Source organism: Sapajus apella, unplaced genomic scaffold (assembly GCF_009761245.1).
Source record: "Sapajus apella isolate SASKATOON/1434 unplaced genomic scaffold, GSC_monkey_1.0 scaffold66, whole genome shotgun sequence".
NCBI classification, from domain to species: Eukaryota; Metazoa; Chordata; class Mammalia; order Primates; family Cebidae; genus Sapajus; species Sapajus apella.
Window position 1 is genome coordinate 5106499 of NW_022437006.1, and position 13272 is coordinate 5119770.

Sequence of the window (13272 nt, forward strand, 5' to 3'; positions counted from 1 at the left end):
GGAGTAGCCCCAGCCAAAAATTCTCATTTGCCCCAGGACTTCTTCCAGCCCCACATGACAGCTAAGTCCTCCATGAAAGGAAGCTGGTTCAAACATGGCTAATATGCCAAGCAACCCATCTGTACCTGGTGGATTCTTTATGTTCTCCCCAGTAAGCCTGTCCCCCAAGTCTTCTAAGGGTGGCAGCCAGGTTGTTTTTAAATGCCTGAAGTGGGCCCAGTATTTTGTTTGATTTGGTTCTAAAATGGAGGTCAATAGCCTCAGAATGGAAGTACAGAGTTGGAGTCTGCTCCTCTACTCACTGTTTTGACCTTGGTACCCCAGATGAGGTCCCCAATATGAAGCGGCTATGCTGTCTGGGGTATATTCCCTGGAATTCATCATCTCACATCACGAAAATTTAGGATGTCGATACACACAAGGAGTTTAAGAGTGGAGGTTTAATAGGCAGAAAAGAAGAGAAAGAGAAACAGCTCTCTCTCTAGAGAGAGTGGGGTCCCCGAGCAGAAAAGACTGGATGGTGGTGAATGCGCTGGATTTTATAGTCAGGTTTAAGAAGGCAGGGTCTGATCTACATAGGGCTCACAGATTGATTTGATCAGGTATGACGTTTACATCGTGCATGGAGAAGGCTGGTTGCTGCACCCTAATCTTATGCAAATGGGCTTTCCAGTTAATTGGTGCTGTCTGGTCTGCTTCTTACTTTACGTGTGACTGAAAAAAAGGGAAGATGGAGCTACCATCTTGAACATGTCTAGTCCTTAGTTCTTGCCACCATTCACCTATGCAAGCTCCCAGTTTGCTTGTCTATGTCAGCAGCTCCACTTTACAGGCTGCTCTTTCTTAGAAAATGATTTCAGGCTGCTTTTCACTAAAAAGCAAAGCCTTACTTTTTAGTGGACTAAAATGGAGGGACTCCCATATGCTTACTTTCTTCCTAAGTGATTTCTTCTTAACTCCTATATTGGATACATGTGCATTGTTAAAAAGTGATTATGGAGTGAAGTACAAAAAAAAATAGCCATATATCAGTTCTTTCATGCAGTTCAGTGGCAGAAAAGGGAGCAATAGCTTGGGGATTAAGAAGAAAGCAGTAGACAGAAATATTTTTAAGGAGACTACAGAGGCTCTTTCTAGCAAGGGAACTGAGACTACAAGATGATGTAAGAGAGTGGGGGAGGGAGCACTTTGGAGTCACTAAAGGCACAGTTTCAGAGAAAAGTTGAGAAAGTGAAAGTGAGAACAAAGAGACAATATTAGATTTCTAATATTTATAGATATTTGGGGAAACATTATCCAACACAAATGCATGGTTTCTTAACATTGATTTGTAGAATGAAGCATAAAACTAACACAACAGTAAGTTGTTAGAAGTTCACAGGGTTCAAAAGTAAAAGTGGCAAAATCCTTTTCCAACAGAGTCTATGTAATCCTTCAAAATCATATTAACTGAAAAGACAGAAGAAGAAAAAGATGGGCAGGCAAATTTGCTTTGTTATCCTTTGCTGAGGGAAATGGGCACATTTCCTGTGGCACCAAATCAATTTTTATCTTGGCAGAAAAACAGATTATTACAGCTACTGTGAGCCATTGTTATTATAAATGCGTTGATCATGTGTGAAGTGTGTTTTTCCTAAAGAAAAACTTTGTGGTTTCTGTGGTGAATACAAATTCTAACGCCAGAAAAAAATATAGTCCCTAGTTTTGTTGTTTTGAATATATTTGTTTGTTTGTTTCAGCACCAAATGTGGCTCCTTCAGATGTAGGAGGTGGAGGTGGAAGAAACAGAGAGTTGACCATAACATGGGCAGTAAGTATTGATGAGTTGCACATATTATAGGTTGCTTCATAAATCGAGTTGAAAGAGAAAGCCCAATGCACAAGCAAGAATACATTACTATTTTTTTTTTCTTAAATGCATATCAGACTTTATCTGGCTTACTGTGGCTTAGTGTGTAGTTCCTACGCAAGAATGAATCCTGGATGGTAATATATCTGTTAGCCTAGGTGATTAAACATTCAGCTGTCTCATTCCAGGGATACTTTGATCACTGTAGTCTGGTAATCTAATTGTAATTTAAAACATTGTCTCTGGACATTCTAAATTCCAAAGATTCCATTTACAAACTTTGTATCAAAACCCATTTTTAAATTGGAGTCTGCCTTCTCACTTGAAGCTTACTTTGATCACTGGTGTAATGTAGCATGATAGGTCAATCTTAGAAGTCACCCATGGGACTAGTTACTGAGGTATCCAAAGCATTTTATTACAGTTTCATGTGTCAAAGGAGAGTTCTCTATCAGAGACTATAATCACTAGAAAATAATACATCTTAGCTGGATTTTGGAAATAGGAAAGATATTGGGAGGGGTGGGAAAAGTTGTTATAGGACAAAATTGTCTGACTTAGACATCTGGCATTTATCCAGATAACATGGTTTATATAGATTCATGCATTCATTAAATATGCTTAGCGTTGGATCACTGCAGATAGTCAAAGAGCAGAATTTAGGCTCCAAAGGATTTTGAAGACTGTATAAAAAAAAATGACAGGTTTTATTATTTGCATAAGTCAAACTGATTTATTTAATAAGTGAATGCTTAGCAAAACTTGATTCACTATGTGCTTTGTAGTCATTTTTATGCTTAACATTTAAATCACATTTTAAAGCAGTGAAAAAATCCATTTGCTAATCTGAATCTTAAAATATTTCTAAGTTTTACTGCCAATAAAATGTCACAAAAATGCAAATATTATAAAAATTTGAACATTTTGCTTTTTCTCTTATGGCTTGATTTGATTTTTGTAAATTCTGTGGATATCTGCTGCAGAATAAGATGGGCCTTATTAAAAAATTCAAAACGAAATTCTCCTGCAAAGATTCAAATTCAAGTTTCTGGAGATAAAGCCTGAGAGTTATTTTTGAAAGCTCCATAGCTGATTCTGTTACACTCTAAATTCCAAAAACTAAGTAGAGAACTATCAATAAGAAAAATGTTTAAACTATTGTAGAATTGTTAGGCTGTGCTATCTAATAATCTAAAATCACAGATCTATTACTATATTGTGCAACCACATACAACTTCTACCATTTGATCTTTAAACATTTCTACATCTTCCTATTTAATGCAAGTATGTCCAAGCAATAGTGTTATTTACTTCAAGGTTTTGCCTCAGGACATCTTAAATTTGATTTTCTGGTTAAAAAAAAAAAAGTAAATATACAATCTGTGTATTTACCTTAATTGCTAAAAAGGGCTAACTGGCAAGTATTCCCTAGAAGTAGCTGGTAAGTCAATTTTATTAATAATAGATGGTTAGGCCTGACATAGACTTCTTTATAAGGCAATTGACATGGGTGATAATAAGAAACCTTGAGAAAATGATGAAAAACCAAGCACTTGCTTTAAGCACTGGGGATAGACAGAGACCCAAAGCCATCCTCCTACAAATGGCCTTCCTCATTGTCACCTGCTTTTATTCCTCTGATCAGTTTCTTTTTGATCACAGAGTAGATATTCTAGAGTCTTGTATAACTCTCCTACCATTGCCTTTCAATTCTAATGAAATTCATTTGCTCATCCTTTAAATACATACTATTCGAAGCCCTGTTCTAGGTGCTAGAGATAAAGAGGTAAACAAAACTGACAAAAACTCTGCCTTCATAAAATGTGTATTCTAGTAGTGAGAGAGACAATAAAGTAGATAAGTAAGTAAAATGTATAGATTGTGTTAGGGTTAAAGAAAAACACTACGCAGCGGGGTGGGGCATGGGATATTGTGGAAGGAATCTTGTAGTGGCAGAACCTGTGGCCAGAGAAAACAACGTCAAGTAGGTGATTTTTACCTCAAGAAAGTGAGGAGGTGGGGAGGAGTACCATGACATCTAAGAGAACATTCTAGGCAGAAGGAACTGAAGTAAAAAGGCCCAGAGTAGGAGGCCTCTGAGGTGTTCAAGGAGTAGCAAGGCTACCATTTGGTAAATAAGGTCATCCCATGTTTGAGCATGTTTTTCCTCTGGCATTTGGAACCAGCACTAATATAAGAACTGAGTGTGTTTTTACAAAGAGCATGCCTCCATGTGTGTTATTGTCCCCGTAGGATTCCCTCCGTTACCTGTATTACTGAAACTTACTCAATATTTTAATTTATATTTAGCCTTTGTCAAGAGAATACCACTATGGCAACAATTTTGGTTACATAGTGGCATTTAAGCCGTTTGATGGAGAAGAATGGAAAAAAGTCACAGTTACTAATCCTGACACTGGCCGATACGTCCATAAAGATGAAACCATGAGCCCTTCCACTGCATTTCAAGTCAAAGTGAAGGCCTTCAACAACAAAGGAGATGGACCTTACAGCCTAGTAGCAGTCATTAATTCAGCACAAGATGGTAGGTCAAAGAAAGTCCTTACTAACGTGAAGAGGGAGGAAAACCTAATTCTCTAATAGGCGTTTAGTTTGCTTCCTTTCAGGACTGACTTACTAAGACCTTTTTATAGCATTATGCATTTAGTAAATGAGTACTATTTTAAACCAAATTAAATGTCAGCCTCTTCATCTAAATGATGAGAATGTTGCTCAAGTCTTTTTTATCATTTAGCTCCTGCCCATGGTATTAGGAAATCCCCATTAAAATAATTGGCTTAGCCCCCCATTTCTGGGCTCTTGATTCTAATTTTGTAGTCAGAAACTCTTCATACTTGAACAGAACATCACAATGTCTATATATTCATAACATTTATAATTCTATAACATATATATTATTTGTAAAATGGCCCAAAATTCTAACTTATAAATGCATGTAACTGTAGCATTCATATAACTTTTTATTACAAGAGAGAACAAATTTTCTTAAAGGGAATCTAGACATAATTATATGAAAAAGGGGTCAGATAGTCAGTTGATATTGTTTTTTTGAAAAGGGAAACATTTAGGGAGAATGTTTCCTATAGGACATTTAGGGGAAAAAAAACCAATACTAATACCAGCTCTTTTTGTTTTTCAGAAACTAACTTAACTAAGCATGGCCATAGAGGACTTTATATGATCATACAAGTGATACGTGGTTTTAGATTAAGCATAATTACATTATTTTCTCTGATTTTCTGTTTAAGCTGCTATTCTTTTGTTATTTATATTCCTGTCAAAAATAATACCTTCTTATATTACTTTATTCATGTGCACTATGTAAATAATGGCTAGAAAAGCAATTAGATATGTCATTGCCTTCTGATGTTTGGCAATGATACATTTACCCTTGGCCAAGTTTCTCTTTGCACATGTGTGAGAAGCACAAGTGGAAGAGCTGAAAAACTAAAGCTGTGTAAGGTACTCTTCTATCCTTAGAGGAAATGTGCTCTATTGGTTCACCCAACTTGCATTATTTTTACTTCAAAACAGACGTTTAGCCATGCCTTAGACTTCAACAGAAATTCTCACATGTTCATCAGTCACAGGATTATTCGTTTTAGTATTTGTTTAAAAATGTAATATATAACTAAATCATCCTATGATCTTTATTTTATTAAATGTTATTTTATTCTATATGTATCTCATAATACCATGTCATGTATCTTAAATATACATAAATTGATTTAACAATTATTAATATAAAAGGCAGTCATTTATATATATATAAGTATATATGTGTGTATATATATATATAAGTATATATCTATATATTTAAAAGTACATACTTTTTACTGTATATATTTTTACTGCATACAAAAATATGTGTATTTGAATATACTCTGTGTGTGTGTGTGTGTGTGTGTGTGTGCACATATATTTACCTTTAAGTTGGCACAGTCAAATACATTCAAAGAAAAAAAGTAGAAATAATTTGTTTATTATCAAACAGTGGAAAAGTCCTGATGACAAACTTACATTCTCTATGCTTGAGCTCATTCAGCAGAAATATAACTTGATGGCTTACGCCTGTAATCTCAGCACTTTGGGAGGCCAAAGTGGACAGATAACATGAGGTCAGGAGCTTGAGACCAGCCTCACCAACATGGAGAAACCCTGCCTCTACAAAAAATGCAAAATTAGCCAGATGTGGTGGTTCATGCCTGTAATGCCAGCTACTGGGGAGACTAAGGCAGGAAAATAGCTTGAACCTGGGAGGCAGAGGTTGCAGTGAGTGGAGATCATGCCATTGCACTCCAGTCTGGGCAACAAAAGCAAAACTCCATCTCAAAAGAAAAAAAAAAAAGAAAAAAGAAAAGAAATATATATATAAAAAACTTCATTCAGTTTTAATAATTTGAAGAACATGAGTACATCTTACAGATAAAACGAGTATCAAGCATTTTTACAAGTTACCTTCTCACCTTTTTACTGCTTTACTTGATGCTAAAGTAAGCTTTCAGGCAAATAGCTTGTCATCTATTTAGTCATGGTCATTTGTATTTAATTATATTTCTTTCCTAAATATTTTATGAGTTTCATAAAACTTGCATGTGTTGAAACTTGTATAAGTGTTAATCTCTTCTTCTACTGCTGAGAAATCAATCATAATGCTACAGGTTTGCCTTGATTTGGAAAGGCAACAGTGTTCATGTGTAGAACATTTTTAAACATTAAATAGGATTATGGCTTTTTAAATGAAAGACAATAAAAATTGATCACCCCTGCTTAAAGCCTTCATTGGTTTCTTTGTGTAAATTTCATAACAGATGTAAATTACTTTTTTTCCCCAGAACAGAGGCCTTTTAGATACATATTTGACTTGATGCCCAGTTGGAAGATTAGACATATAAAAGCTTTCTTGAGCCCAGGAAACAGTGGATGTCACAACTTGTTTCAAAGGCTCTTAAAATTTTTTTTTAAAGATCTTACCTTGAAATTAAAAAGGGAATATTTTATATTGCTGCTTATAGTTAGTTGACACAAATAGCATATAAGAGAAGATGTATTATATTGAACTATTTTCTATATTAAAGACTAAATTTGCTATTTCCAATAATATAGAGTTGATAGCTAAATATTAATAATTTTAATTCGCATCAACAGGCTTTCTTAAGCAGATCAGTTAAGATAATTTTTTTTAAAAATAGTATTGTTTTGCTCACAGATATAATAGAAATTTAAGGAGCTTTCTGTATTTGGTAAAAGTGTGTGTGGGCATGTGTATGTGTATATGTCTATATTAACAATTTTGTGTATGAATGTGTGCACATTCATACCTATCACTAATACCATAAAATTAAAAAAAATACAGGAAGAGGTAATAAAATAATTGTGCTTGTGTTCATTTGAGAATATCAAAGCTATTTTAGAAAAATTAAAGTATGGTGCAACATCATTCATACAGCAAATAATGCTAGTTGAATTTCTTAAATGTAAAATATCTCACTTATAATGTAATGTTCTCATAAAATTTCAGCTCCCAGTGAAGCCCCAACAGAAGTAGGTGTAAAAGTCTTATCATCTTCTGAGATATCTGTTCATTGGGAACATGTTTTAGAAAAAATAGTGGAAAGCTATCAGGTAAGTTCAATTTTTATCAAACTAAATACATTTATTCATAAATATATGAGCCTAAGTTTTCAAATGTATTTTATGTTTCAATGCCTCATTAATTTATGTGGCAACTAATACTGTATTCTCTGTGTCTAGTATTGTGGCCATATATAAGTTAATTGTTAAGAATAAAATGGGGGTTCCTAACTGGCCTATCTAGGGGAGATGTAAAGAAACCTAAGTCCTGGGAAACAACTGTCCAAAATAAAAACTATGGTAATAACATTTATGATTCCCCAAAGTATTTTTAGGAAAACATTCTCATAAAAAGCTGGTGAATCTCAAGTTTTTTGGAAATCATTCTGGTAATTTATAGATGCATCCTGAAAATAATCCCCCTCTTTGAGTCAGTAGTTCCATTTCAAAAAGTTCCTCCAAAATAAACAATTATAAACATACCAAATATGTCTTATGTTATCTATGAAGTAACAATCAAAATGACCCAAATAAAACTTCCCTTGACTTTAATTTTAAAGAACCAGTAAGAATCAGCCAGATACAAATGAGGAAGTTTGTCTTCGTCCAGCAAGAACTGGAAAATCAAAATAGATAGCTGGGGTCTTCAATACAATGCTATCACAATTTGGACTAAGTTATGTAGAAAATGTGAAATCACCTCACATTTTTAAGTGCAAGAAGTGAAAATTCAAAGGAACTGACATGATCTTACCTTTAAAGATGAACAAACGGATACCAAAGAGATTTGACAACTTGCTTTGGTTGTTACTTACAAAAAATATCAGAGCAGTGTCTAAAACTCCAGTTGTCAGATACAAAGTTCAGGGATTTATTGCCACACATCACAGACTCCCTTCTGTTTCTCTCAGGGAGTGCTGTCTAGGGCTGCCCATCCACCCACACCAACCCCACCCCCCGCCCAGACAGCTTGCATTCTCAGGTCCAGCACTCTCCCTTCTCCCTTATCCATGCAATATTAGTTCCATGAGGGCAGGGTATTGTTTCATTCTCAGTGCCATGCAAGAACAGTGCTGGGCACCTGGCAGGCTATAAATAGATATTCACTAAATACTGATGGGAATAAAGAAGTATGAGTAAATAAATTGTTACAATTGGGCTTTCTCAAGACCATGTTTGTGAGATGTAGCTGTAAAAGAAACTCATGCCTTTGAGCATACACACCCAGACTAACTGGAAGAATTTTTTTTTTGGCGCAATAGGTGATAATTTGGGAAGAACTTAAAGAGCTCTCAGACCATCTGTGCAAGGGTTCAGCTGAATTTACTACAGAGCAGAGAAGAGTGGGTTGGGGATCACTAGACTGAGAATACCCAATATTTATAATGTACTAACCTGACAATTATGTTTAGAGCTAGTAGAAAAGGAGTAGGAAAAGGAGAAATTTGCTAGATTTTACAAATTCCTATAGTAATTAAGTCTGAGGTATCTTTGGGAGAAGATATCAATGTGCAGAGCTTGGAAAGTCAAATTTTGGATCACAAGATTTTCTTCTTTTGTGTTATTTCTAACAAACAAAAATCGAAAAAAGGATAATTTAATACATAACCTATATCACTGAGTCAAAATACCAAATATATGACATATTTTACTTCATTTAAAATGTGCTAGAAAGTTATATATTATCTATGTCAATGCCAAGAATTATATATTGACTATTTTATTACTTTTAATAAGAAGAGGACAAAGGAAATATGATGTAGGAAGCAACACAGTGGAACCAGTGATTCAGATAATAATTAAATAAGCTCTTTTGATTGGCAACTAAATGTTAAGTATTTTCAAAGAGTCAGTAAAAAGTAATCTTTATCAAACAATAATTTCAAGGGAAAAGTATGTGCCATGAGGAGTTCGTCTCACAGATTTCTGACCTCTTCCAACTTCACATTAAGTAGAAACTTATGAGCTTTGCTGCTGAGCAAACATGGGTTTGTATTTCAGCTCTGTCACCTAAGAATTTTGTAGAAAATTGATTTGAACTTCCTGTGTTTCCTCACCTATAAAGTGAGAAAGTAACCACTGCCTCATAGAACTGTTATGTGAGATATCAAATAACTTGTACTTAATGATTTTCCCTGTTTATGTCATTGAGCATTCAAAGATGGTGATGATAACAATGATGATGATGGTGGTGATGAAGATGATCATGATCTTAATAATTAAAAGATTTATAACACTTCTAGAGTCCTTATTGTGCTAAACACTCAATTAGGCTCATTTTATTAAATCCACACGACTTTGAGGATAGACACTATTATTATCCCCATTTTAGAGATCAAAGACTTGAGGCTTTGAAATGTTTGTCTGAGTAATAATTGTCATAATCAGAGTTTAATCCAGTTTTTGCCTCTCCAGACAATGTTTGGTTAAAATTGCTGAAAGTAAATCATACAATTATTCCTTCCATTCATTCTTTCTTAAAATCCTTTTAAACCTTTCACACAGGGTCTTGAATATCAGACAGACAAGCATGAACACTTCAAAGAGAACATCCATATTATTTATTCTTCTGCAAGACATGCTCCTCTGAAGGTGGAGGGGGGGCATCTTGACTGACTATAATGTGCTTATTGTTTCTATTTTAAAATATGATGGGAGAAGCAATGGTTTAACAAGATAGATGGTGAAAACTAATACCCCACTGGACTTTCTATGAAAATGTACGATGGATCTACATTTTTCTGTGTATAAAGATACACAGAAAGAAAGCAGCACATTAAAAACATAAAATATAAAGCTGGGAAGCCCTGGCTCCTGCCTGATTGGCATCTTAAGGTTCATTTCCTGAAATTTCAAATGAGAATTGTGAGCAATTGAATCTAAAAATAATCTCTTCCCTTGTGGTTTTAAAGTGTATCTCAGTAGACTGTTTATGTCATTTAGTGTTTTTTTCTCTTACTTGGTTAAAGAGCTCCCCACTTTCAATATTTTATTTCACTTTCAATATTTTACCCAGCAGGTAAAATATTCACTTAATTTAATACAAATAAGTAAAATAGGCTACCAGTAATAATGAACGCAAGAACTTTTATCAGCTGAATTGGAGATTAATGCAGATGACTGATTTTACAGTCATCATAAAAGTTGAACAATCCTGTATAGTCTATTCACATGTTTCTAAAGGTTAAATTATTATGGTGAGCAGAAACTGATATTTAGAAAGTGCTTTATTTCCTTATTTTGAAGAAGACATCCATATTAGTCTGAATTTCTTCTAAACAGAGCCTCAAACAACGATGTGGAGAAGGATTTTTATTATTGTTGATTGTTTTCAATATGATCCTAGGAAGCAGATATGAGGAAAAGACAGAGTAAACAGGAAAGTGGGGAGTTCGGAAACAAAGGTGCTATTTGTCTTGTTGGCAACCACTGTGGGCAACTGGTACTCCATCCCTTGAGACCTTTGAGGACTTTTATAAATGTGGCTCTGAAACTGCCCTGCCTGGGATGAAAGCAAAAGCATTCATCCATTCCTGAATGTTTAGAAATGTGCTCATTCAACATATAAACCTCACTTTTGCCAAGTAAATTTGAGCCATCCTGTTGCATTTCATAATGGTTTCATACATGTTTATGTAAATAAAAAGTGCAGGATTATTTTATTAGACATTTTAATCTAGGCATTTTGGTTAATTGTGAAATTACAATCCTATTATTTTATAGACAGGGCATCTAAAATATATATTTTTTCATTCTATTCATACCTTAATTATAAATTTTTGATGCAAAAAAACAGCCTTTATTTAAAGAATTAAAATTATAATCCATAACTTTTTTTAAACTTTAAGGGAAAAGAAATCCTGTAATTATATGGCAAAAGCAATCATTTCTAATCACAAAATTGATAACATTAAAAAAAATTACTTTATGGGTAAATAACTGACAGTTTATCCAATTATTAGATATATTTCTTTGATATCTAGCTTATATATGGGTTCAAAGGAAATAACAACTTATTTCTGAAAGGAGCTAGAACAAAGTGTTACTTTAGCATGTTTTAGGCCACATAGTGACTATTTTTATAGAGAAAAATTATATTCCACTCCAACTGCTTTAAGAATGGTTCAGAACAAGTTTGAAATCATTCAAACACAAGTAAAACAGGAAATAAAGGATAAAAATTACTGTGGCAAATATGTCCAAATCGAGACCACTTTTATATTTTGAAAGTTAAGTCCGCTGCAAAGTTTTGGGGATTTTTAATTTATTTTTCAGTCAATGTAAAAATATTTTGGGCAATGAAGTGAAACTTTGATTTGCTTTTGGCATCTTTAATCATTTCTGCCCTCGGTGCCCTAGATATTCTAAAGCTGATAGATGGGTACGTATCATTAAAACGGATTTGAACTTATGATCAGCCAACACCAATGGTAACAGAAGTAGTTGAAGAGAACTTTTCACAACTGAAGAGTCTAAACCATGGCAGAATATAACTCATCCTGACTGTTTGCAGATTCGGTACTGGGCTGCCCATGACAGAGAAGAAGCTGCAAACAGAGTTCAAGTCACCAGCCAAGAGTACTCGGCCAGGCTGGAGAACCTTCTGCCAGACACCCAATATTTTATAGAAGTTGGGGCCTGCAATAGTGCAGGGTGTGGACCTCCAAGTGACATGATTGAGGCTTTCACCAAGAAAGCACGTGAGTTTCACATTTTGTTTTTATATTTGTCGAAAACTACCACTTGATTCCATCATGATATGGGTGCACTTGAAGGAAATTTCCTAGCTAGCTACCTGATCACATTTTTCAATGATATCCTTTACAGCCACACAAAATTTCCCTCAAAACACAAGTTACTATAGATGAAGAAATAATGTGGAAAAATACCTTCATACATTAAATATTCCATTATAGAAATAAAATTAGAAAACTGCCCTTTTGTAAAGGCCATGCTCTCAAATTTTGTGCCATTAACTTGTCTTCATCCTGTATTTATTAATTTAAACATTGTTTTCATAAGAGTACATCAACAGCATGTGAAAACTAAAACTTTGCTTGTTTTTACATGCTTTAATTTATAAACCTCTGTCATTATATGTTAAATGCATCGTATGTTAAATGTCAGTGCATGTTAAATGTGTAGCACTATGCTTATTCTCTTATTGCTGTATGTTCTAGTGTTGTGTTATGTGGTTCACAAAACACTGCCACATATCCCTGCTCACTTTCAGGTCATTCTAATCTCTCTGGATTCATTTTGATATCTCTGTTCTTGAACCAAAGTTGAATATATAAAAAAGGAGAATTTGTATGCAGGACTCTAGGGAATGTCTCAGGAATCTGAAGATGTAATTACCATTACCAGAGTTTGCAAATTTATAAAATTCACTTTGGGACAGAGACTCTCCCAAGGAGAGGACAGATGTAGTGGCAAAAGCTAGAATTTGGTGTCAGACATGTGTTTGAGATCTGTCTCTGCCACTTGCTAAATGTATAACAAGAGATCAATTACCTATTTAAACCTCAGTTTTCCAATTTGTAAAAGGAGCATGCATTTATTTGTTCTTTTTCTATGTGTTCATATATTTATTCATTCACCAAAAATATGCTATGTACTCAGCACTATTCTAGATGGTGAGGATAAAAAAGGGATCAAACCAGTCCAAGATGCTTTTCTCACATGGTTTACAAGCTAATGGAAGGAGACAGAAACATCAAACAAACAAAAACTCTGACAAATAAGTAAGTGGGATTATAGTAGATGACAGGGAAATAAAGTGAATAAATGGACATAATGAAAGTGACTTAGATGAAAGTGCAATTCTG

At 34.3% G+C, this 13272-nt stretch overlaps 1 protein-coding gene across 4 annotated transcripts in view; it reads left to right on the plus strand.

Moving 5' to 3' along the window:
- The window catches only part of CNTN1 (contactin 1), a 367550-nt gene that overhangs the window by 310583 nt on the left and 43695 nt on the right, over positions 1-13272 (plus strand). For all 4 annotated transcript variants that reach the window (XM_032248343.1, XM_032248346.1, XM_032248345.1 and 1 more), the window contains 4 exons: positions 1740-1810; positions 4160-4394; positions 7392-7495; positions 11958-12144. In XM_032248343.1, the coding sequence (XP_032104234.1) occupies positions 1740-1810; positions 4160-4394; positions 7392-7495; positions 11958-12144 (597 nt within the window). The remainder of the gene's footprint in view (positions 1-1739; positions 1811-4159; positions 4395-7391; positions 7496-11957; positions 12145-13272) is intronic.